The sequence below is a fragment of the Phycodurus eques genome, chromosome 7 (genome assembly GCF_024500275.1).
Source record: "Phycodurus eques isolate BA_2022a chromosome 7, UOR_Pequ_1.1, whole genome shotgun sequence".
In the NCBI taxonomy this organism is placed as follows: domain Eukaryota; kingdom Metazoa; phylum Chordata; class Actinopteri; order Syngnathiformes; family Syngnathidae; genus Phycodurus; species Phycodurus eques.
In genome coordinates this window covers 22196956-22223707 of record NC_084531.1, presented here as the reverse complement: position 1 = coordinate 22223707, position 26752 = coordinate 22196956, and the positions used below count along the sequence as shown (strand labels likewise).

At 42.2% G+C, this 26752-nt stretch overlaps 1 protein-coding gene across 1 annotated transcript in view; it reads left to right on the top strand.

Moving 5' to 3' along the window:
* The window catches only part of mettl16 (methyltransferase 16, N6-methyladenosine), a 32039-nt gene extending 5585 nt beyond the window's left edge, over nucleotides 1–26454 (top strand). Inside the window, exons 3-10 of the mRNA XM_061682085.1 lie at nucleotides 2418–2605; nucleotides 3415–3555; nucleotides 12069–12184; nucleotides 12346–12488; nucleotides 14754–14823; nucleotides 17517–17606; nucleotides 21312–21485; nucleotides 25096–26454. Coding sequence (XP_061538069.1) covers nucleotides 2418–2605; nucleotides 3415–3555; nucleotides 12069–12184; nucleotides 12346–12488; nucleotides 14754–14823; nucleotides 17517–17606; nucleotides 21312–21485; nucleotides 25096–25689 — 1516 coding nt within the window. The 3' untranslated portion in view covers nucleotides 25690–26454. The remainder of the gene's footprint in view (nucleotides 1–2417; nucleotides 2606–3414; nucleotides 3556–12068; nucleotides 12185–12345; nucleotides 12489–14753; nucleotides 14824–17516; nucleotides 17607–21311; nucleotides 21486–25095) is intronic.
* The last annotated feature ends 298 nt before the right edge of the window (nucleotides 26455–26752 follow it).

Sequence of the window (26752 nt, the reverse complement as noted above, 5' to 3'; positions counted from 1 at the left end):
GTATGCTCTGTATGCGTAACTGCTCCACACATGTTAAAAGTTTATAATTATTGAAACAAATAAAAATTTCCCTAAGCCTGTCTGTGGCGGTTTTACATTGGTTAGATGAAATTATATGATTTGGTTGAACATTTTGGTGTTTATTCTCTTTCGTTTTATGTGTCAGTTTTACAGAAAACTTCAACTGGGAGTGACAAATAAACAGCTTAGAAAGTTGAGTTTATTGAGATGAGTTCAATTTCCAGAATTACCATTTCGTTGTGTCAACAGTGCCATCACAGAAAAAAGGAAGAGAAAACCATTATTGTGTGATAAGACTTTAGGGGCATTACGAATTTAGAGCTTCTACTGTGTTAAGAAGTTTAGAGGTAAAGTCCTGGACAGTACATCACAGATGTGGCATTGGCATTGCCTAAGCAGCCAATCAACTCTTTAATTGCTTGCAACCACCATAGGATATCTTTATATGGGATTGGGATTTTTTTATTCTTATTATTGTGGAGGGGAAATTTTAGTAACATAATTCTTCTTTATATTGTTGTTCTGCTCGGTTATTTCTTGGGCATTTCAATTGATGTAAATTGTGGTTGTTGTGTTTTTTAACATCCTCTGCAATTTATGAGCAGGCTGCTTTGTGCGTCAGTGTGTTGTAGTGCACTGACGGATCCAGGTGTTGACCTGGACCATTAAGTTTACGTGTTCATTATGTGGAGATTCTCTGTAAGATTAATGTTAGTCTCCACAGGTAAATTGCCTCTCATATATATCTGTGTCTCTGCCTCAAACCTGACGCACTGGGCCACCCCTTTTTTAAATGAATTAATTAATTTAAAACAAATTTGAAACCACTTCAGCTCTTACAACTGTGCTTGTATAGTTGTCTAGGGCAGTAGGCACGGGATAACATTTTAGCCACTTTCATGTTGAGCTAAATACTACTCTAAGAGAGCATAATAATAGACTCAAATGCAATCTTCTTTTCCCTTTGTGTAGGTGGTATTTGCATCTCCTTCACCATAGGGTGTTTTCCCTTGTATTCCATTGAAAACTGCCCGTGTTAAACTGCTAGCATGCCAGATGCTGCCAGCGATGGGATGTGTAATTACATCATTCAAGCTGCAAAAAAAAACACACAAAAAAAACACCGGTAAAGGTTTAATTATTCGCATCTCGCCCACTTGCTCTGTCTCCCGCAGCTGCGTCTGCTGGTGTCACAGCTGCAGCAGTTCAACATGGAGCGAGGAGCATCTGGGACTGAGAGTCGACGTTAGAAATTGTGGGATTTTAACTGTGTAGAAAATGTGGATTTCATTGTCTTTCATTGTGGATTGGAAATTAATGAACTGCTTATCTATGGCGTGTGGTGGTAGGTGGAGTCGGTGCACCGGGTTGGGGGTTTAATTATGTGTAGCTGCAGAGCTGACACAAAACAATCGGAGTTTGTGTGTTGCCAGAAAAGCCATGCTGGCGTGGCTTTTCTGTGGGTATTCTGGCTTATTCCCACATTCCAAAAATATGCATGTTAGTTTCATTGAAGATGACATTCTCCATAAGTGTGAATGGCGGGTTTTTTTTTTTTTTTGTCTGCACGTGACCTGCGATTGGCTGGTGACCAGTCCAGGGTGTACCGCTCGCCCGAAGTTGGCTGTTATAGGCTCTATCCCGCTCAACCGTAACCCTAGTGAGTATAGAAAATTAGTTGATTAAAGCATTTAGGTTGTCAGTGTACATTGGTTTGTTTGAAACTTTCTATGAGCGTTTCCCTTTGTTACAAAGATGTAAACATGTATCTCCTTTTTGGTTGCAATATATCTGATATTGAGCCCTCCAAGTACCTTTTTTTTTTTAAATTTATTTCATTTTTTTTTAAAATTATTTTTTGAACTGTCACGCAAGTCTCGGATAAAATCAACTATGAATGTATTATAAAATGTCATAATACACTCCACCTCTTGATCACGTTACAAGGAAATGGCAGCTAAATGGCATCGACGAGCCCAAATCTTTACTCAGTGGTCCTTGTTGTCAAACATCACAAACAGATGGACTTTATGACATTTAAAATTTTTGTCACAAATTGTGGTCTAACTCCAAATTTGACAAGTTTAGGACTTTTTGACTTGATTTGACTTTATCAGCAAAGTACAGGGGGTCTGTCCATAATGTCACTTTACCGTTTCTCAATTTAATTTCAAATGTATATAGTCTTTGGAAATGATAAAAAAATCTGGATTCTATATGGACCTGTTTTTGCCTGAATAATACACCTCTATATGAGCATCATTAGTTGCACAAAGCACGTCAAGATGCACAATGTCTCTTTACAATTTAAAATCTGTAAAGAGACATTGTGCATACACTGTATATCATGTGGTATGATATTATACACAGCCCTAACTCAAACGTGTACCTTTTAGAGTGAATTTCAAGGAGCCAGAGGCCGTGCGAGCTCTGACCTGCACCCTTCTGAAGGAGGACTTTGGTTTGAGCATTGAGATCCCTCTGGAGCGCCTCATCCCCACTGTCCCTCTGCGCCTTAACTACATCCACTGGGTGGAGGACCTCATCGATGGCCAGAAGCAACCACGTAGAGGCATCGACATCGGTACAGTCATATTATAATGGTCTCAAGTTTAGACTCACTCACTCACTCACTGCCAGCAGTCCAAAAACCTTTGCTTTACGTCTTTTACACTGAACAATACAGCATTCTGTACTAACACACAGTTACAGCATTTGCACATTCCATTCAGTTCTTTCAATAATGTTTTGCGTGCCAATGACCTGCTCCGAGTGATAACTTCACATCAAATGTTCGCATCTTCTGTAGACTTATCTCCCTAACATCTCGGGCGATCTCTTGTTTACAGCTTTAAATTGTTTTAAACACCTGGCTGGCGTTACTGTATATTATTTTTATATTTGTTAATTGGTTGTCCGTGTGGCTGTGGTGTATGGTTGATGGAGGCTGTGGTTGTTTCAAATTCACAACGTGTCATTCTCTTTGTTTTAGTTACTTTTCAAGTAAGCGCCAACTGGTAGTGGCAATGTACAGCTTGAGGTGTCTTTTTTGAAGAATATTTACTCATTATATCATCCAAAGTGCTGCTTGTTGTCAAGTGAATGGAGCCTCCTACTGCCATACAGCACTCGTTTCTCAAGTTTGGGCTCGCAAGTCAAAGCAAAAACTTGGCCAACCAACGGCTCGTATCTTGAAAAACTTGTGAGTCAGGTCACTCGTATCTCGAGGCACCACTGTACGCCTAAAGCGATGATTGGGTTTTGTTGCAAAATCCACCCACATCTTTTTAAAATGATTTCTTATTATGTTGAAATAATCAAACATGATAACATTACCTCATAAAGGTAATTCATAATCCCTATAAGACTTTTTTATTTATTTATTTATTTAAGGCACTGGTGCATCTTGTATCTACCCGTTGCTGGGAGCCTCCATGAACGGCTGGTACTTTCTCGCAACCGAGGTGGACGATATATGCTTTGACTATGCCACCAGGAATGTGGAGCAGAACAATTTTTCTGACCTGGTTAAAGGTGAGTGTGCAGTCTGTCACCTCTCTGCATTCTCAAAAATGCTTCTGCTTTGTTGATTGTCACAATGTTAAAGATGGTTTCAGTTTGTGTTACTCTGCATATACAAATGCTGAAATCAGGCAACTAAGAGAAACAGATGCAAATCCTTAGACAAAGTTTTATTATTATTCATTATGCTTGCACTAGGGACTTTCATCGTGATCCTAAACTCTACATGAAAATAATGAATCTCTGTGTTAATCCATGACCCAATGGTCCTAATGGGGCACTTTGAGTGAAAATGCAACATTAATTCAACAAATGGCATATACAGTGGGTAAGGAAAGTATTCAGACCCCCTTACATTTTTCACTCTTTGTTGTATTGTAGCCATTTGCTAAAATCATTTAAGTTCATTTTTTCCCTCAATAAGCTACACACAGCACACCATATTGACAGAGAAAAACAGAATTGTTGACATTTTTGCAGATTAAAAAAGAAAAACTGAAATATCACAGCCGTAAGTATTTAGGGCCTTTGCTGTGACACTCATATAATGCAGCCCTATGGGGGGCACAAGTCAGTGCAAACTGTAGGCCGGTCCCAAGCCCGGATAAATGCAGAGAGTTGCGTCAGGAAGGGCATCCATCTTAAAACCTTGCCAAACAAATATGAGCGTTCATCCAAAGAATTCCGTACCGGATCGGTCGTGGCCCGGGTTAACAACGTCCGCCACCGGCGCCGTCAACCTGCGGGGCGCCGTTGGAAATTCAGCTACTGTGGGTCGAAGTCAAAGAAGAAGAGGAGGTGGAAAGCGGGTTCTTCGGCAGAAAGAGAAGAGGAAAACACAGAGCCTAGAACTGAATGTGGGGAGTTTGAATGTTGGGACTATGACAGGAAAATCTCGGGAGTTGGTTGACATGATGATTAGGAGAAAGGTTGATATATTGTGTGTCCAGGAGACCAGCTGGAAAGGCAGTAAGGCTAGAAGTTTAGGGGCAGGGTTTAAATTATTTTACCATGGTGTAGATGGGAAGAGAAATGGAGTCGGGGTTATTTTAAAAGAAGAGTTGGCTAAGAATGTCTTGGAGGTGAAAAGAGTATCAGATCGAGTGATGAGGCTGAAATTTGAAATTGAGGGTGTTATGTGTAATGTGATTAGTGGCTATGCCCCACCGGTAGGATGTGACCTCGAGGTGAAATAGAAATTCTGGAAGGAGCTAGATGATGTAGTTCTGAGCATCCCAGACAGAGAGAGAGTCGTAATTGGTGCAGATTGTAATGGACATGTTGGTGAAGGTAATAGGGGTGATGAAGAAGTGATGGGTAAGTACGGCATCCAGGAAAGGAACTTGGAGGGACAGATGGTGGTAGACTTTGCAACAAGGATGCAAATGGCTGAAGTGAACACGTTTTTCCAGAAGAGGCACGAACATAGGGTGACCTACAAGAGCGGAGGTAGAAGCACACAGGTGGATTACATCCTGTGCAGACGATGTAATCTGAAGGAGGTTACCAACTGTAAGGTAGTGGTAGGGGAGAGTGTGGCTAGACAGCATAGGATGGTGGTGTGTAAGATGACTCTGGTGGTGGGGAGGAAAATTAGGAAGACAAAGGCAGAGAAGAGAACCGTGTGGTGGTAGCTGAGACAGGAGGAGTGTTGTGCAGCTTTTCGGGAAGAGGTGATACAGGCTCTCGGTGGACGGGAGGAGCTTCCAGAAGACTGGACCACTGTAGCCAAGGTGATCAGCAGGCAGGAGAGTACTTGGTGTATCTTCTGGCAGGGAAGGAGACTTGGTGGTGGAACCTCACAGTACAGGAAATCATACAAGGAAAAGGGCTAGCTAAGAAGAAGTGGGACACTGAGAGGACAGAGGAGAGGCGAAAGGAATACATTGAGATGCGACACAGGGCAAAGGTAGAGGTGGCAAAGGCAAAACAAGAGGCATATGATGACTTGTATGGCAGGTTGGACACTAAAGAAGGAGAAAAAGATCTATACAGGCTGGCCAGACAGAGGGATAGAGATGGGAAGGATGTGCAGCAGGTTAGGGTGATTAAGGATAGAGATGGAAATATGTTGACTGGTGCCAGTAGTGTGCTTCCTAGATGAAACGAATACTTCAAGGAGTTGATGAATGAGGAAAATGATAGAGAAGAGAGAGTAGAAGAGGCAAGTGTGGTGGACCAGGAAGTGGCAATGATTAGTAAGGGGGGAGTTAGAAAAGCATTAAAGAGAATGAAAAATGGAAAGGCAGTTGGTCCTGATGACATTCCTGTGGAGGTATGGAAGCATCTAGGAGAGGTGGCTGTGGAGTTTTTGACCAGCTTGTTCAATAGAATTCTAGTGCGTGAGAAGATGCCCGAGGAATGGAGGAAAAGTATACTGGTGCCCATTTTTAAGAACATAGGGGATGTGCAGAGCTGTGGCAACTATAGAGGAATAAAGTTGATGAGCCACACAATGAAGTTATGGGAAAGAGTAGTGGAGGCTAGACTCAGGACAGAAGTGAGTATTTGCAAGCAACAGTATGGTTTCATGCCTAGAAAGAGTACCACAGATGCATTATTTGCCTTGAGGATGTTTATGGAAAAGTACAGAGAAGGTCAGAAGGAGCTACATTGTGTCTTTGTAGATCTAGAGAAAGCCTATGACAGAGTACCCAGAGAGGAACTGTGGTACTGCACGCGGAAGTCTGGAGTGGCAGAGAAGTATGTTAGAATAATACAGGACATGTACGAGGGCAGCAGAACAGCGGTGAGGTGTGCTGTAGGTGTGACAGAAGAATTTAAGGTGGACGTGGGAGTGCATCAGGGATCTGCCCTGAGCCCCTTTCTTTTTGCAGTGGTGATGGATAGGCTGACAGATGAGGTTAGACTGGAATCCCCGTGGACCATGATGTTTGCAGATGACATTGTGATCTGCAGTGAAAGCAGGGAGCAGCTGGAGGAACAGTTAGAAAGATGGAGGCATGCAATGGAAAGAAGAGGAATGAAGATTAGCCGAAGTAAAACAGAATTTATGTGTATGAATGAGAGGGGTGGTGGGGGAAGAATGAGGCTACAGGGAGAAGAGATAGCAAGGGTGGAGGACTTTAAATACTTGGGGTCAACCGTCCAGAGCAATGGTGAGTGTGGTCAGGAAGTGAAGAAACGGATCAAAGCAGGTTGGAACGGGTGGAGGAAGGTGTCAGAGGTGTGTAATGTGACAGAAGAGTCTCTGCTAGGATGAAGGTCAAAGTTTTATAAAACAGTAGTGAGGCCAGCCATGATGTATGGATTAGAGACAGTGGCACTGAAGAGACAACAGGAAGCAGACCTGAAGGTGGCGGAAATGAAGATGTTGAGGTTCGCTCTTGGAGTGACCAGGTTGGATAAAATTAGAAATGAGCTCATCAGAGGGACAGCCAAGGTTCGATGTTTTGGAGACAAAGTTAGAGAGCGCAGACTTCAATGGTTTGGACACGTCCAGAGGAGAAATAGTGAGTATATTGGAAGAAGGATGATGAGGATGGAGCTGCCAGGCAAGAGAGCTAGAGGAAGACCAAAGAGAAGGTTGATGGATGTCGTGAGGGAAGACATGATGGCAGTTGGTGTTCGAGAGGAGGATGCATGAGATAGGCTTACATGGAAAAGGATGACGCGCTGTGGCGACCCCTAACGGGACAAGCCGAAAGGAAAAGAAGAAGAAGCTGTGACACTCCTATATTTCACTTGGGTGCGGTCCATTTTTTCTCATCATCCTTGAGATGGTTCTACTCCTTCCTTTGAGTCCAGCTGTGTTTGATTATACTGATTGGACTTGATTAGGAAAGCCACACATCGGTCTATATAAGACTTTACAGCTCACACTGCATGTCAGAGCAATTGGGAATGAAGAGGTCAAATGAACTGCCTGAAGAGCTCAGAGACAGAATTGTGCAATGGCACAGATCTGGCCAAGGTTACAAAAAAAAATTCTGGTGCACTTAAGGTTCCTCGGAGCACAGTGGCCTCCATAATCCTTAAATGGAAGACGTTTGGGACAACCAGAACCCTTCCTAGAGCTGGCCGTCCGGCCAAACTGAGATCGGCCAATCGGGGGAGAAGAGCCTCGGTGAGAGAGGTAAAGAAGAACCGAAAGATCACTGTGGCTGACCTCCAGAGATGCAGTCGGGAGATAGTTCTAGAAAGTCAACCATCGCTGCAGCTCTCCACCAGCCGGGGCTTTATGGCAGAGTGGTCCGACGGAAGCCTCTCCTCAGTGCAAGACACATGAAAGCCTGCATGGAGTTTGCTAAAAAAGACCTGAAGAACTCCAAGATGGTGAGAAATAAGATTCTCTGGTCTGATGAGACCAAGATAGAACTTTTTGGCCTTAATTCTAAGCAGTATGTGTGGGGAAAACCAGGCACTGCTCATCACCTGTCCAATACAGTCCCAACAGTGAAGCATGGTGGTGGCAGCATCATGCTGTGGGGGTGTTTTTCAGCCGCAGGGACAGGATGACAGGTTGCAATGGAAGGAAAGATGAATGCGGCCAAATACAGGGATATCCTGGACGAAAACCTTCTCCAGAGTGCTCAGGGCCTCAGACTGGGCCGAAGGTTCACCTTCCAACAAGACAATTAACATAACCACACAGCTAAAATAACAAAGGAGCGGCTTTGGAACAACTCAATGACTGTTCTTAAATGGCCCAGCCAGTGCCCTGACTTAAACCCAATTGAGCATCTCTGGAGAGATCTGAAAATGGCTGTCCACCAACGTTCACCATCCAACCTGACAGAACTGGAGAAGATCCGCAAGGAGGAATGGCAGAGGACCCCCACATCCAGGTGTGAAAAACTTGTTGCATCATTCCCCAAAAGACTCATGGCTGTATTCGCTCAAAAGGCTGCTTCTACTAAATACTGAGCAGAGGGTCTGAATACTTATGGCTGTGTGATATTTCAGTTTTTCTTTTTTAATAAATCTGCAAAGATTTCAACAATTCAGTTTTTTTCTGTCAACATGGGGTGTGTACATTTATGAGGGGAAAAAATAACTTAAATGATTTTAGCAAATTGCTGCAATATAACAAAACATTTAAGGGGGTCTGAATACTTTCCGTACCCACTTTAAATGGGTTTCTTGCCACAGGTTAACTGAAGATAATAAGTTAAAATAAGTTGTCCCATCAGTGAGACGCCGGCCCAGACGCTGTGTGCGTCCAAGAGACGAACTCTTAATGCTTTCCCCTCGTCTACTTACATTTGTAAGTTTTACTTTTACCTTTGTTGGTACTTTTTGAGACTATTTTGAATTTTTGAGAGCCGTATAGCCCTGTTTTCGAGGCTACTAGCTTCAGCCACACCACTGCCGAACACCGACAAGGCTCGTCGGCCATCCCACAGACTTCGCCTCCAAAACTCCGACCAAATAAACGTGAGTATGGACTCTTGCACTGCTTGCACCCTTCTCCTTGAGAGGCTGCTGGATGGACGTTTCCGCCAACTAGAGCAGAATCGTTTGGTTACTGTAGATGTGACAGGCACGGATTATTAGGATTCCAACATAGTTGTGAGGCAGGACACGCCGAGCTCCAATATTACTGGCTCCAGGACACGCGCCGTTGCACTATGATTGGCTGTTTTGTCCTGTAGAACACGCCCTCCTGCTTCCAGACAGGAAAAGAAGTACAGTCCCCTCCAAATTGGAACGGCAAGGTCAATTCCTTTGTTTTTGTTGTACACTGAAGACATTTGGGTTTTAGATCAAAAGATGACTATGAGACAAATGTTCAGAATTCCAGCTTTTATTTCATGGTAGGTACATCTAGATATGTTAAACAACTCAGGACAGTGCACCTTTTGTTTGAAGCCACCCACTTTTCAAGTGAGCGAATGGATTGGAACGTGACTGATGGGTGTTTCTATTCACTCAGGTGTTAAAGACATTGAGAAAACAGTCACTGAGCAATAAAGGGTTGGTAGTTATCTGGTAATGCCGGTACATTTAGTTATTTTTTTGACAATTGTGCAAAAGATGCAGAGTCCTCTAGCACTTAGAGCAGTTCGAATGACTAATATAGGCAAGTGTCAAATCTCCCATTTATTAAAAAAATAAAATAAAATCCTGAAAAATTTGTAGTACAGGCGGCACAGTGGCCGAGTGGGTAGCACTTCTGCCGCATGTTCTCCCCTCCCCGTGCCTGCGGGGGTTTTCTCTGGGTACGGTTTCCTCCCACATCCCAAAAACATGCGTGATAGGTTGATTGAAGGCTCTAAATTGCCCGTAGGTGTGAATGTGAGTCCGAATGGTTGTTTGTTTATATGTGCTCTGCGATTGACTGGCGATCAGTTCAGGGTGTACCCCGCCTCGCCCACTGCCCGTAGCTGGGATAGGCTCCAGCACGCCTGCGACCCGTGTGAGGATAAGCGGTACGGAAAATGGATGGATGGATGGAAATTTAAGTACAACGGCTTCATGATCACATGGCCTCTACCAATCTATTTAAACTTCTTCAGTCCGGATTCAGGGCAGACCACTCTACCGAAATGGCAAAAGTGATGAATTATCTTTGACTTGCTATGGATTGTGACACCTCATCAATACTATTATTACTCAACCTTAGCGCTGCCGTCGATCACGATATACTACTAGATTGCCACGAAAAGTGTACCGGTATTACAGACCCAGCACTTTCTTGGTTTAGATCTTATCTCTTGGATAGGACGCACAGTGTAATTCATGGTAAAGTGACATCTGAGTCTTATAATGTGACTTGCGGAGTCCCGCAGGGATCGGTACTTGGCCCTCTTTTGGTCAGCATCTATATGCTGCCGCTTGGCGTTATCATATGCAAATATAAGATTAGCTTTCAGTGTTATGCCGGCGATACTCAGCTCTACATGCCTTAAAACTAACGAGCCCACACAATTGCTCTAATCTGGAGTCGTGCCTTGCTGAGATTAAACAATGGATGTCCTATAATTTAACCCTGAGAAAACTGAGCTGTTGATTATTGGCCCTGCTAAACATAGCCACTTGTTGAACTAGTTTTGAAAAAAAGCACCATTACTCAAAGTGAGTCAGCAAAAAATCTCAGCGTTATACTCTCTTCTTTCAAAGGTACCTGTACATTGAATATTACAAAAACTTTTTTTTTTTTCCATTTTTGCAATATCACTAAAATATGGTCCATCCTATCCAGTAGTGACACAGAGATTATAATCCATGCATTTTCGTACATCTCGCCTCGACTATTGTAACAGGCATAACAGTATTAATACACAGCAGCAAGACTTTTGACGAGGACAAGAAAGTTTGATCATATTATCCCCATTCTGGCCAATTTACATTGGCTCCCGGTCTACTTGAGATGTGATTTTAAGGTCCGGTTAGTTACTTATAAAATATTTCATGGATTAGCACCCTCTTATCTCACTGACTTAGTTGTACCGTATGTTCCGTCCCAAAACCTATGCTCGCAAAACGCAGGTCTTTTGGTGACTCCGAGAGCCAGAAAGAAGTCCGCAGGCTCGCAAGGTTTTTCTATTTGGGCTCCAGTAGTCTGGAATGCCCTACCCGCGGATATTAGAGCTTCTACCTCGTTAGAAATGTTTAAATCCCAATTTAAGACTTATTTCTACCCGTTGGCATTTAGTTAAACTACATGTTGGCCTGTTTTACTGCTGCTTGTCCTATCTCCTCCCCCCTCGTCTACTGCTCGGAGAGAGGGCTAGGTGAAGTTGTCCAAATCTGAGCTTGCTGCTGTTGTTTGGGTTCTGCACCAACAAATTGGGATAAGATCTGAGGTGGACCACTTCCCCCAGAGGTGTTTTCAAGGAGTATTTTGCTCCGACTGACTGAGCCAGGTCCTGTGGCAGAACCACCGAAGGCATCTACCCTGCGGCTCCTTTTCTCTTTAAATGGACTTGCCATCCTAATGAACATTGTATAGCATCTTGCCATCGTAATGAACATTGTACAGCACCAGACTATGTGATAAATGTTGCCCACTTCAATGTTTCTTTTTCCCCCAAATGGGGTTTTGAGTTTTTCCTTGTCCAATTGGGGGGTTTAGATAAGGGGATGTCGTCAATCATTGCCAACTGTGGGCCTGTGAAGCCCTTTGAGACTATTTTGCGATTAAAGGGCTATACAAATAAACTTCACTTGAATGTCAATGTTTATTTATTTATTTATTTTATTTGTATTTTTGTCTATAAGTGCCCTGTGATGACTGGCGACCAGTCCATGGTGTACCCCATCTCTCACCCAAAGTCAGCTGGGGTCGGCTCCAGGTCACCCATGACCCTGATTAGGACAAGTAGTTGAAAATGAATGCATTGCCTATAAATGAAACTTTTACAGGAATTTTAGTTCTGTGATATTCTAGTCAGTTTGTTGAGGATGTTATTATTATTTTTTTTTGTATTGTGATCATCAGGAAAGATAATTTCACAGAGGATTCAGAGGATGCCCTCACATTAATTTTGCAATGTCGTGTTTAATTTGAGGGATTTTTTTTTGCATTGATAATAAACTGGTTGTTGTTTTGTCTACCATAGTCGTCAAAGTTCCCCAGAAGACTCTGCTGATGGACGCTTTGAAAGAAGAGACAGAAATTGTATATGACTTCTGCATGTGCAACCCTCCTTTTTTTGCCAACCAGCTTGAAGCGAAGGTAAATCTTCACATTTTCAACTGGTTTACTAGCAGAGGGTTGGACACTTAGAATTCAAATGTTTGCTAGGTGGCTGTCTGAAGCAGGATTTGTTTACACAGATAGTAACAGACGTTTAATAGGATTTGATCTTAATCTGTCTGTCTTGGTGCTCGCTACAGGGGGTCAATTCAAGGAACGCACGGCGGCCTCCTCCCAGCTCGGTGAACACAGGGGGGGTGACAGAAATCATGGCGGATGGGGGCGAACTGGAGTTTGTTAAGAGGATCATTCATGACAGCCTGCAGCTCAAGAAATGCTTGCGGTGAGAAACAAAGAAAGCTTCACCTTCAGGGGGAAGGGGCATAAAACCAAACGTGTCAAACTATGAAGCCAAATTGTGTCTAGGAGTTGTAAAAATTTTTGAAGTGGCAGATGGATTTTGACTTTTTAGAGAGCTTCTGAGTGGTTTAAATGCATCCGGAAGTAGGGTAATGGGCAAATGGGTTGCTCACACATTGATGGAGCTGTCACTTACTGTTGCTTTAATGATTTTGGCACACAATCACCTCATGCTGTATCTGGGAACATCTGCGTTTGAGTGGGCGCCACTTTAGCAACACCTCCCTCCTTGTCACAGCGCTGTCACCAGGGCAGCAGAGTGAGAGAGGGCTGCAGCGTGTGACTATTAAAACAAATTAGACATGCCACGCCTGTGTGTGTCCCAGAAAGACTGATGTTAACACCTGCCTGCTCGTGTCTCTTTGATGCACGTTTACAGTCCAGAGAGAGCGTGTATAAATGCCAAAACCTTTCCGAGGTTTTGGCGTTCCGGCCAAACCAACCGCAGCCGGCTGTCATTCACAACCAAAAAGCATGCTGGGACAAAAGAGCTAGCAGGTGTCCATGGCAACACTGCCAGCTTCACCAATTGGTCCTTTGAGACTCGCCCCTCCTCCCACTTTATTATCTTGCTGTTATAGCGGCGAGCCCCCTTTGCTCCCAATACGACATTTGCAAATGGACCCTTAGAAGAAGATAATGATCTGCATTTATCATGTCATTGATATGAAGATGTTCATCTCTGTTTAAAATGTCCGCACTAGAAAAACGGAGTATGAATTTGATCATTTAATAGCCGCACACTCGAAGGTGACTGAAAAGCCACATTGGCAGTGTTGGGCTGTTCCTCCCCACTGTGAGACATCTGTCACTATCAGAGCTGTTCAATATTTCATTGCGTCACCTGATGCTGACATTAAACAACCAGCCCACTTTGTCCCAATCGGCTCAGCATCTTCATGCTCAAATGGCCATTATGACCTCTAAATATTTCTCTGCATAGTACTTGAACACTGCATCATGTAGTCCACTTATAGCTCACTGTGATAGTTCACTTGGACTTCTGGGACCCTGAATTCAATAAAAACATAATCTACTCAACTGCTTGAATGCAAGTAACTATCCTTTTCGTGAAACACCCAATAGGAAATGACTTAAAAATCCTCAATATTTGTGGCCTCCACTCTGTTTGATGCTGTGCCCCAATTAATAATCGGGTTTATCAGCCTCTTGAATATACATCACACCTCATGTAGACGGTTGCTTTTTTCCCCCCCTTTGAAAACAAAAACGGGTAGTGCCTTTAGGTGACTCAAATTACCTGAAGTATGATATCTCATATCACCATGTGTCACAGTAGATGTCATTACCATGACAGAGATGAGATCTGTAAAGCTCAAGTTGACGGTCGAGTATAAAGCAAAGGAGCGGAGAATTACAGTGCAAATGTTACAAGCATTGACCCAAATGGAATTAGGGAAAAAACAAAAGAAGAATTCGATGCCCGCTGAAGAGAAGGAGAGTGTTCCTTGTAGGAGGAAGAGTGACAAAGTTAGTAATAGAGTCCAGAAAGCAAGTGAGCCTTGCAGTGAGCAAGAGAGAGGCCATAACACCATAAGGAATTATATTTTATTGAAAAAGCACTGCTGTATATTATTTATATGAATATATAAGTAGCATTATTAAATACTTGGGGAAATTTATAAAACTATATTATTATTATTATTGCTATAAAATGCCATATTGAAAATTATATATACAAATAAAGACCTCACCAATAAAATACAGGGTAGTCTCTGCAATTGTGTAAATGAATGCCTCTTTGGCTACTATATGAAAATGTTATGTCTCTGGCTTGAATTGTTTTGTGAAATCGTAATTCTTTTAGTTTCTACTCACATTTAACAAAACCTTTAACATAAGATGTTTGACGTGCAGGCAAAAAGCGTGAACGTACTTTTCACTTTACTGGTCAAATGTATACGATCAATCGAGATTGAGTCACGTTATCGTTTGAATAGCCCCTAGGAGTCAGAAGTTCTAGCCTTATGATAAATCGGTGTGCTTTTGTAGTACTTGAACACTTAACAGACTCTGTATTGTGGGATGGTTGTGTGGTAATGCTGTCAAAACTAGCAGTTCTTTTGGAGATTTCTCATGTGCTGTACTGTCTCTGGTTGTTGGATCTTTGTTTAGTATTCAACCACTGACATGCTCAGCAGGTTAACGTGGATGCTTGTTTCCACAGGTGGTACAGTTGCATGCTGGGGAAAAAGTGCAGCTTGGCCCCACTGAAAGAGGAGCTGAGGAAGCAAGGGGTGAGTGGCCCATCAGACACAACACGTCATGACATCTGTATATAGTCCTACGATCGGTGAATCCTACAAAGCAACCAGTGCGTTTATTGGGTCATCTAACATACTCTTACAGAAAATTTAATTATTGTGTTTGTCCAATTTAAACACACAACCGTATACTACGTTGGCATGCTTTAGTCAAACAATTTCCCTCCATGAATGTTCACAGGTAGTATAGCTCAACTAAACTGCTTGTTTGTTGTCATTTGAAAATAGAGAGAGTGGTTGAAATAATCCTTGTTGTTTGCCCTACTCTTGCTTGACATTAGAAGTGTCTGCCAGGGGAGCAGAGAACCAAAATGGATTCGCGGTGTTTAACATGCCAACCGAGCATTCTCACAAGCAGGCCATGAAAGCGCGAATTTCTGTTCGTGCTTGACTGCCTCACAAGGCGCAGTGCAGCTAAACAGTCATGAGTGTCATTAGCTGGAACTAATAGCTCAGCTCGTGACTCCTGACTGGATCAGGCCTTTAGTCCCATGCCAGTCACTTCTCTCACATGCTTGAAAAAGGAAGACATCCACTCCTATGGTTTGCTGCACCTGCACCCTCCTGAGGATTGCGTCTGCTACGGTTGCTCATCAACACAGAGTGGCAAGCATCCAGAGAGGGAGGATGTTATCTAAACCTAAAAGACGTGTAAGAATAAATCAGGCATAGTTAATATGCTAATAGTTTAATCACTCATTAGTTTATTTTTGAGTATTTATTTCTGTATCCAAATATTCTTAAAGGAGACATGTTTTTGTTTTTTTACACAGTACAGTCACCAGAAGTTTTCATAACATGTCTGAGACATGCTTTCGTCAAAATATCTTAACATTTTAGCCACTTTACACACCCTGTGGCTTGTTCAGCTTTAATTAGCCTGTTTGGGTGGGCGGCCCTGTCTCGTGCAAGTGAGCGGCTGTATACCCGACCCAATATACTGCTGGGCCAATAGCGAGGTCAGCTTTCCTTACCATGACGACCGCCTACTTGGGAGAGCCCGGGGGAAGTGAGCGCTCATCAAGACAATGAAAGTATTTTTGCTCCCAGGCGCATTTTCTGAAATAGGAGGATAACAAAAGATTTACTTGGTTATTAATTTCACATTTAATGAGTGGGGCACACACTCTAGAGGCCTAACTATCTGTATACATGCAACCCAAACATTTATTTCTCCAGCCAGCTAGCTGTATGCCAGTTTACCATTCCAAATTGTGCCACGTTGAGTGGAACTGAATTGTATCACTTGGTTGAAATGTCAACCTGAAACAGTTCAGTCAGGCTGCTAAGTGCTCTATTTGGACAAGGCTTTTCCCACTTTGTGTTCCTTTGTCACATGACACCTCCACAGTTATCTTTTCACACGCACAATGAAGAGGTGCAGCGCTCAGTGACCGCAGGGTCTGATGACTGATTAAATCCAACCAAGGGCACCTTTCATCAAGCAAACTGCTATTCTGAGACTCTTGCTCCATTGAATGCCTTTATGCACAGTTGTTTCACACATACATACTTTTCAATTGGTAATCTATTAAATTCAGTTGAGAGCATGTCTGTGTGATTTGTCTCAGACTCATTTTGAGATTTCATGGGAGCAGCACATTCATTCATTCGTACATCACACAAAATGAAGTGGAGTGGCCTTAAGACTAATTTATCCTCCTTAATTGGATATTAAGGGTGGTTCAAAGAAAGAGGAGAATAAAAACATGTATCCATCCATTCCTTTTCCTTTGAACGAAAGGCATGTTATACCCTGAACTGGTCCTCAGTCAATCAGGGCACATACAGACAAAAAAACATTCACAGGTGAATTCAAGACTATATTTTCCATACCCAACATGCATGTTTTTGCAAAGAGGAAGCCAGAGTTCCCCGGAAGCAATCAAAGAATTTGCAAACTCCATTGAGGTGGGCCTGAGCCAAGATTCGAACCTAGAACCTCTTGACTGTGAGGCAAATGTAGTAACCGCTAACTCAGTACTAAAAATATAGGTAGCATAGATCTAGATCAAACTAGACGTACTTTTGTACGGAATATAGTCCAGACCTTTTCCAAAGCTTAGCTTTCCGAAACATGTCCTTCAGAAATGTTTCACTGAAAGATTCCTTACCAAGGCATACTGTTCTACTTTAGTCCTATAGGTGGCGGTAATGTACATTACAAAGTAGGTGCCAGCTGCCACACACAGCAAGCTTTTTTCACTGCAGCTCCATCTAGTGGGGTCACTTGGCCATTGACGCGAGTAGACTGTAACAGTAGAAAGTGAAAATAAATTCCTCAGTTTTTAGCTTTATTCGGAGCTGCTCCAAAATCAAGTGAGGTCTCGGCTTATACGCTACCCATATACCAAGTTTCTTTTTGTTTTTTTAATGAAATACTTTTATACAGTTTAATAATGAAATAACCTGAAAATACCCTGTCACTTTTTGTACTACTTGGATGTAATACAGTGTCACCATATAGTGCTCAGAGCAATGCAGAGGAGATAAGAGCAACAATTTTCTAATAATGCGATTTGCTGTGGTGACCATTCCAGGGTGTACCCTTGTTATTTCAAATAAGGACAAGCGCTATAAAAAAAAATGGATGAAAGAAGTTTTCTTGTAAAAATCATCCACAGCCAGCATGAGGATGTTGACTGGTTTGTTTTTTTTGTTTTCAGGTCCCCAAAGTGACGCACACAGAGTTCTGCCAGGGGCGCACCATGCGGTGGGCGCTGGCCTGGAGCTTCTATGATGATGTCATCGTTCCGGTAAGTCTTTGCAGGCCTCAGGTGGGCCATTGTAATGCTCGGCTTTGTCTCCGCCTGCTGGTTTGGGTTTTCAACTCCCAAAATACATCGACTTGATTTACTTGCACCTCATCCCACCTGCCCCCCTTCCTAACTGCATCTTTCATTCTTCCATCACACACTCTTATTCCTCCTCCAGGGAGAGCTTTATGTGATTTTAGTTTAGCAGTAGCCTGGCAACAGTTGCCAGGGCAAGCAATGTGCAGGCTCACTGGCTTTTGTCTTGTCTGGACAGTGAGATTGTTGGAGAAAACACAACAATAAAGGGGATCACTCATCAGGAATGATGTTGATGTCGGTGTGCTAAAGAGAAACAACTGGAAGTGGCTGTTCAGCAGATGCATGAGTTGTGTGTTGTTGGACAGGACTATTTTGGCCTTTCCAGTACAAAATCAGTTGAGCAGAATGATTGGCCTATATTTCTTCCTGTGACCCTCCTCCGCTTCCTCTTGCATTCACACATGTATGTTGACTTGACAGAGGCTCCTGCATGCAGAGAAATTCATGCATGGTTGACTCATTCTGCCCAGATGCATGTCTTCCTATGGATGTCAGCTATACGTGCATGTGCATGAGGCAGGGTCATTAATGTTGTGTGGTGTTACGTGGTACGCATGCAACTATGACCTACTTAAGCCTTTTACTACCAGGTCAATTCTAAATTTTACTATAGTGCCTAGGCTTTAGCCCAAGTATACACTTGACCATTTGTTAGGCATAATTATAATAAGCAAGTTAAAAAATTAAAACAAATGTGAATGGAAGTCTATTGAAACCTCTCTTTGTAGAAGTATTTTAAACTTTGGCCTAAACAAAAAGGAAAGTCTTACAACAGACAAATTCTGAATGACTGTTGCTAAAATGTTAACAGTTGGTATACTAACATATCCTGCATAGGATCCTGAGTACAGAAAACAATGTCACAGTAATAGTTCCTATTGTCTTTCCTAGAAATAATACTTTTTAGGTTTCTTTGTATGTGACAGAAAAGAAGTCACCAGTCATTTGATTTTTCTTTTTTAATGCTCCTAAAAGCTGAATAAACAAGTACCTAGATGGGATATCCTGGAGTGCCGAATCTCATCTTTTGTTATAAGGCCTCACGATATAATGGGAGTCTCGAAAATGGAAGTGGGAATTACTTTCTAGATTTATAAGTGCTATTTATCAAATTAAATACAAATGAAATGGGCAGTATGGAGTTTATTGCACATCCAGAAAGATTAGATTTAGTTTTATCTGAGCCCCGAGGCACAGTTGCTGCTAGACCCTTGGCTCGGCGCCTTGCTAGGTTGTTGTGTTGTGCCTTCAGGTAGGTGTGTGTGTTTGTGTACATGTGAAATAGTCAAGACAGCCTATTGTGTGGGTAAAAGAGAGCAAGTTAAATATTGTGATGGTAGCACAGCAGACATGGTTGCAGTACGGTCATCATATCTGTATGCTCCCTGCATAGTGAGGTGAGCAGCTTGCTTGTGTGTGAAGGGGCTTCAAAAATACGAAAAGGTAAGAAGCTTTATTAAACTGACAGATAAGCAGAGGCCCATTATGAAGCTCCTAATTAAACGTGAATATCTCGTAATTGTGTCTTCAGGGAACTCAATTACTTAAAACCAAGAGCAAATTGTATTTAATGGTACTCTCCTAGCCAAATTTAGCAGCAGGGGCAATGTGTTTTTTTCTCACCCCCTACTGGCCATAACATTGGGAACCCCTGCACAATCAAATTACATTTGATACAAAATTGTTGTCTTTGAGTGACACTATCAATTAAGGTTATGTGTCGTGGATGGCAGTGGTGGAGGACTCCACTGCATCAGACATGCTTCTAGTTATTCTGTCTGTAAAAAGCTGTGTTAGGAGAACAAATACCGGTACCTACTGTATTTCATTGCATTAACAATTACAGCTACATGCAAAGTCATCAGACAAACAAAAAAAGGACCTTGCGGTGCGCAAACTTGACCACCAGCAGCCCGTGAAGGTCACAGCCCACTCCTTCACTGCTGCTGTTTGTAGGTCAGTCGGCCATGCTGTCTGCGCCCTCACTGCAGACCCTCGCCTCATTCCACACACTCGGCCAGCCTGCAGAGCCCTTGTGAGTGACACTGAACACAGAGTCACTGGCATGTTGGTGTGCAGGGAAGCGTTGCAGCACAGCTCCTGTTGTCCCGAGAGACGGTTGGGTAATAACCTCTAGCACCATAACAGCTTGACTTCAGAGGGCGATAGAAGTAAGGAGGGGAAGTACGAGTCACTGCAGGTCTAGTAGAGCGCATGTACTTGGAGCTCCCTCTTGTGTCCGTGCGTACGCCCTCCATTTTCAAACAACAACCAGACATGCAGTCTTACTGCATTATGCTTAAAACACACACACACACACATATATATATATATATATATATATATTGTAGCGGTATGTGCCAGAAAATTAGAATATTGAGGGAAAGTCCATTTATTTCAGTAATTTGTTTCAAAAAGTAAAACCACACTGAAATATTTCAAGCCTTTATTTGTTTTGATTTGGATGATTACGCCAGAAAGACATAAAAATAAATCTAGTATTTCACAAAATTAGAATATCATGACAAAATTCAGCATTGTAGGCTCCCTGTGTCTTGTCATCTAATGAAAGCAAAACACCTGCGGAGGTTTTCCTCAGCCTTCAAATGGTCTGAGTCTGGCTTAGTAGGCCTCAGAATCATGGGGAAGACTACTGACTTGACGGTTGTGCAGAAACCCATCATTGACACCCTCCATAAGGAGAAAAGGTCTCAAATAGAAATTGCAAAAGAAGCTGGATGCTCACAGAACACTACAACAAAGTACATTAACAGAGTGTTAAGAGAGAGGGGAAAATGTGGCTGGAAAAGGTGCACAATTGACAGGGATGACCGCAGCCTTGAGAGGCTTGTCAAGCAATGGCGATTCAGAAATCTGGGGGAGCTTCATAAGGAGTGGACTGAGGCTGGTGTCAGTGCATCAAGAAACACCGCATAAAGACGTCTGCATGACATGGGCTACTACTGTAGAATTCCATGTGTCAAGCAAAAAACGTCAGAAGCGTCCGTCTGTTCAGCTGTACAGCTGGGTTCACGACTCTTTCCCTGCATGCTTCCCTTCCTGTCCTTTCCTGTCCAGTCCTGTCCTATCTTGTCCTGTCCTTCCCTAACAGGGTGTAGCACTACTGCCCCATACAACACTCCTATATATTGTTGTAGGTATATAATGATTTACTTTTGTCATCTTTACAGCTAGTGCTTTGTCTTTTGTTGTCTTATTTTCCTATATTATTGAGTTATCTTTTCACTCTCTGCTTTTTTTGTCACTCCCCTCTAAAAACTTTGTTCTGTTCGACTGATCGACTTTGATTCTCAATAAATATCCATCAAAACACTGGGAAACCACAGCAGCAGATTATAAAGTCCGCTGTGACACAGTAAAACTGTTCCGGCATAAAAGGGATAGAGTTACGCCTCTCTGCTTGACCCAACAGCCGAACAGGACAAAAAAAAAAAAAAAAAAGTAACTGAGTGGATATTTTTTTTTATTCATCTCTGCATAGTGTGTGAACATGTGCGCATATTATATCAACAAATATTCCCCTTTTTGTGCGATCTTAAGTAACTTACTCTCCTCTCTGTTGTTTTCTCCTCCGACCTGCGTCAGTCACCCCCCAGTAAGAAGCGTAAGTTGGACAAAGCGAGGAAGCCTCTTTCTTTCACGCTTCCCCACGTGGCTCTGAAGGAGCTCCAGGTGAAGGCCCGTGCTCTGGGCTGCACTGGCTGCCATCCTGTGGAAGCCATCACAACTCTGCTGGAGAAGGCGCTCACTGAGCTGCGGGTGAGTCTGAATGTCTGTGGAGCAGTCAGTATTAACTGTAATTTTTTAGACCTGAGCTTAATAAACCTAATGTATTGTTTGAGCGATCACTCATGGTTTTCGTTCACTCACAGTAATGTTAGCCTTCCTTGTAGGCTTATCTAACTATGCTTTTAGCTATTCTTTTATTTCAGGGTTGGGGAAGCTTTTTCCTCTCTGCCCTCTTAGGGCAATAAGAAATGTATGAAAAATATGACGCAGTGATCGAACAAATGTTTATTTTAGCATTCGTAAATTTTATTTGCCAAATCAAGTTTGCTTGAAAAGACATATATTAACATCCAGGCTTAGAAGCTGCTTTGTCAAATCATCATTTGCGTATTCTGTGTAGGATCAATTACAATTCCAATGACGTTAGGGCGTTGTGGAAAACAAAAACAGAATACAATGATTTGCAAATCCTTTTCAACCCATAGTCAATGGAATACAATACAAAGACATTTAATTTTCAAACTAATGTACGTTATTTATTTATTTACATTATTTATTTTTTTTTAAATATTCTTTCATTTTGAATTTGATGTCTGCAACACGTTCTAAAAAAAGCCGGGACAGTAGCAAAAAAAGACTGGAAAAGTTGTAAAATGCTCAAAACAAAACCGTTGGGAACATTCCACAAGTTAATTGGAAACAGGTGGGTGTCATGAATGGGTATAAAAGGAGCATCCCCGAAAGACTCACTTGTTCATAAGCAAGGATGGGGCGAGTTTCACCATTTTCTGAAAAAAAATACTCCAAGAGTTTAAGAACAATGTTTCTCAATGTACAGTTGCAATGAATTTAAGGATTTCTTCGTCTGTGGTCCATAATATCATCAAAAGATTCAGAGAATCTGGAAAAATCTCTGTACTTAAGTGGCAAGGCCAAAAAAACAACATCAAGTGCCCGTGACATTTGATCCCTCACAAGGCACTGCATTGAAAACCGCCATCAATTGTGTAAAGGATATTGCCACATGAGATCAGGAACAATTCAGAAAACTATTGTCAGTTAACACAATTCATTGCTACATCTAAAAATGCTTAGTAAAAACTCTAACATGCAAAGCAGAAACCATATATGAACAACACCCAGAAACGCCGCTGACTTCTCTGGGTACGAGCTCATCTGAGATGGACTGATATAAAGTGGACGTGTGTGACCCAACCCATAGCATGTGTAACTTGCATATCTGTGAAGGCACTCAATGCTGAAAGATACAGGTTGTGGGGTCACATATGCTGCAATGTCTTTTTCAGGGACGTTCCTGAATATTTCAGAAAGACAATACAAAACCACATTCTGCACGTCTTAGAACAGCGTGGCTTCGTAGAAAAAGAGTGTCAGTGCTAGAATGGCCTGCCAGTGGTCCAGACCTGTCTTCCATTGAAAATTTGACAACTGAGACCCCGGACTGTTGAGCAACTAAAGTTGCACATCAAGCAAGAATGGGAAATAATGTGTATTCTGTTTGTATGTACATTTTACACAACATCCCATCTTAATTGGAATTAGGGTTTGTACATCAAGCATAGAAAATTGCATTTTCAAATGTACAGTGCCTTGCAAAAAATACTCCTACCCCTTGTGCTACTTTCTGCACATAAAACCTCAACAAAATACATTCAAGTTAGTGATTGTAAGGTCACAAAATGCAAAAAAAGTTCAAGCCAAGGGGTACGAATACTTTTTCAAGGCACTGTATGTTTTTGGAATGTGGGTGGCTGGTATACCCTGAGAAAATTCATGCACGCATCGGGAGAACAGACATGCGAACTACTTCACTGTCTTGGCTGTTAACACAAATCATTGTAAAATACTATAAAAGGTAAATTGTATTTTCTTTTTAAATGACGTGTGGTTTCAGAATCAAAAGTAATTCTGGATTCCAGATAGGGTTGGGTATTGTATGAATTTGAACGATTCCGGTTCCTTATTTCAAATCCGATACCAAATGAGTCTCGATTCCGATTCTTTTAGGGGGCTGGGTCAAAAAAGTTTGCATAGTTTAAAAAAAGGTCTCCAAATTATGATAGTGTCCATTTTCGTAGCAGCTCGCAGCATAGACTAAAAACTAAATTTTACTCTGGTTTCTTTATAACTCGTATCAATATCAAAGCTATGAACTAAAAGGCAACGTGTGTGGAACTAACCCAATTGACTTAATATTCATTAATTAATGTTTCAGCTAAAAGTTAAATATAGAATTGTTAAAATCGTTATTTGTGACTGTTTTATCACGTCCAATGGTTTATATGTGCAAGTTTAAACTTCTGTTTTAAGCTGGTAGCCTTTTATTTTGAAGGGTGCGCACTGCGCGGAACTCAGCATTTTGGCACAAAAAGTATAACTTCACACGGCACCTGTGATTTTTAAAAACATATTTTTTTAATTTATTGATTTAAAAAAAGATATATATTATTATGCTTTGTTTTTTAAATGGATGGAACCAAATGCTATAAAATGTTGATTCCTTTCCTTACCCACTGATGAGGCACAAGGTTAGTGTCTATCTATCCATCCATTTTCTGTACCGCTTCTCCTCACTAGGGTCGCGAGCGTGCTGGAGCCTATCCCAGCTATTTTCGGGCGAGAGGCGGGGTACACCCTGAACTGGTCGTCAGCCAATTGCATATAAACAAACAACCACATTCACACTCACAGTCACACTTACGGGCAATTCAGTGTTGCCAGTTAACCTACCATACATGTTTTTGAGATGTGGGAGGAAACTGAGTTCCCGGAGAAAACCCACGCAGGCACGGGGAGAACATGCAAACTCCTCACAGACGGGGCCGGGATTTGAATCCCAGTCCTCAGAACTGTGAGGCAGATGTGCTAACCAGTCGTCGACTGTGCCGCTTGTCCCAAATCATTGTGATGTAAAGTTGCTATGGTGAAGTTTTAGCTCAATGTTAAGCTGCTTTTTCTGCCATCGGCTCTTACGTTGGTTTGAAGACTAAAATAAAGGCTAAAAACCATCAGTACAAAAGTGCAACCAACCGTTTACCTTGTTAGCTGTCTCAATGTTGGCGTAGACGTATTTTATTGTTTCACTCACCCAATTGAATGAGAGTTGACTTGACTGAAGCTCCTCGCAGTGTAGGCTGAGGCTCAGAGCGCGTCAGACGCTACACATCGTGAAAGCCTCCTTTGCACAATATAATCTTATTCTAAGTGTTCCACTGAGGCGACTGGTCATTAATTTTAACAAAATTAAGAGACACTTTTTTTTCCCGCCACCGTTGGGCACAAGCACGTCTTCGTGTGTGTTCTTCTTCGTTGGTTTTGCCGCTTCGGGGTTGGCGGACTCTGCATCGAAAGTGGGAACTGGAATTTTTTAATTTGAGCGATTCCGGGAGAACCGCAACGTTGGTCCGTTTCCAATCGGTTCTTGATTCTCGATGTCCAACCCTAATCCCAGATAGCAAAATGTATTTTAAATGAAGGTGATAAATGTTTAAGCCTTGGCAGAGATCTACACGCTCTTGGCTGTACTTGTTTCTTACTAACTCAAGCTGTTAGCAGGTATTCTAAAGAAAATAGATAATTAAATCCAGTAAAAAATATGTGTTGTTTCTTTTGCATGAAGGTGCTGCACCAGCGTGTTCCGTGCAGGGAGCAGGAGCAGAGCCTCCTCCTGACCGCGGTGGCAAACACTTGGATCCACGGGCGGCAGAAGCGACGCGAACAAATGCGCCAGCTGCGAGAGCTGCCAAGAGCACATCACATTGCCACAGCTGCCGCCTCCATGCCGTCCCTCACCCAAAACAACCAGGAGGATGCCACTCAGGAGTCAGCTGACCAGCAGCTACCCGGAGAGCCGACTGGCGACAGTGCCCCGTCCGTTGAAAGCATGAAGGTTACAAACACTTCAGGTGGAGCGGAACAGGAGCTCTTGGAAAAGGTTGCAAGTGAAGATGTGGAAACGGTGATTGGGGGCTGCCCTGCAGAAACATGTTGCCCAAAGGACGCCGTTGATGCTACAAACGAGACACCCTCAAAACAGCCAGGGAGCCCGGGGTCAGCGGAACGCTTCCTGTTTAAGTGTCTGCTGAATGTGCTCCGTGAAGAGAGCGATGCAGTGGTAGAGATGCACTGGATGGAAGGTCAGAATAAAGACCTGATGAACCAGCTGTGCACTTTCCTTAGGAACACTCTTTTAAAGGCTGTTGCCAAATCCTGAAGAGAGATAAGGGATGCAAACTGCATGTGAAGGTGTTTTTGAGAAATTGCAACAATTGTAACTGACTGTGTATTTGAAAGTTAGTAACAATCAATGTTAGTCGAAGCCATTTAAATTTGTTGTACTTGTCAGTTTACCTTGTCAGGTAATCTATAGTGTACATTTTATACTTTATATTTCCAAACATTTGGAATAAATGTTTTTTTTTTTATATGTTGTAAAATGTTGGCTGCTTTGTGATGCTTTAGAGGATTTATACATGGTGTATTCCCCATTTGTTTTAGGATTTCATAATAACCCCTGATCCAATTACATGAAACTTTGTACAGACCTTAAAGCTAGGCCCAAAAGATAAATGTGTATTTCTTAAACATGGTTTATGTTGAACATTGTCAAGAATTTCTGAGGAAATGCTTTGCTGACAGTTAGTGGAAGTGTTGGTTAGCACACCTGCCTCAGTTTTGCGGCTGAGGGTTTGAATCTTGGCTCTGAGGCTCCAGCCTACCTGGGACCCTTACACTACCAAGAGCTATAGAAAATGGATGGATGGGTATTTTCCTTAAGTTGCATGTCAAATATATGCCTAGTAATTACCTTGATTTATTCCCAATTTGGTCTTGAAAATGCACTAATGGTTTTGGAAAAATTGGCACGGTCTTTGGTGACAGGTCGCAGGTTAAAAACTTGCTGTTGACCGTTATTGCAGAATGCATTAGTGCATGGGTGTGGCTTGCCTCTCCCTATCTATACTATATGTAATTAATAAACCTGAAATGAATATAATAATAAAAAATAAAATAAAAATTCTATATGCAGTAGTTCTTACATCTCCCACAAGAGGGAGCATATTTCCCATAACTTTTTGGTGCTTTTCTTTGCGTCCCGAGTTAGATTGTTGCCAAGTTGTAAATCCTTTCCTATATCGTGAGCCTTTCCTGTATTTCCCTATGCAAGTGAAGTCGTGTAAACGTGGCCACCATTCGTGGTTCGTTCAACATTGAACAGCGGTTCCACGTTCCTTCACTCTTTTTCTTTGGAGACGAGAAACAAAACAAACAAAAAA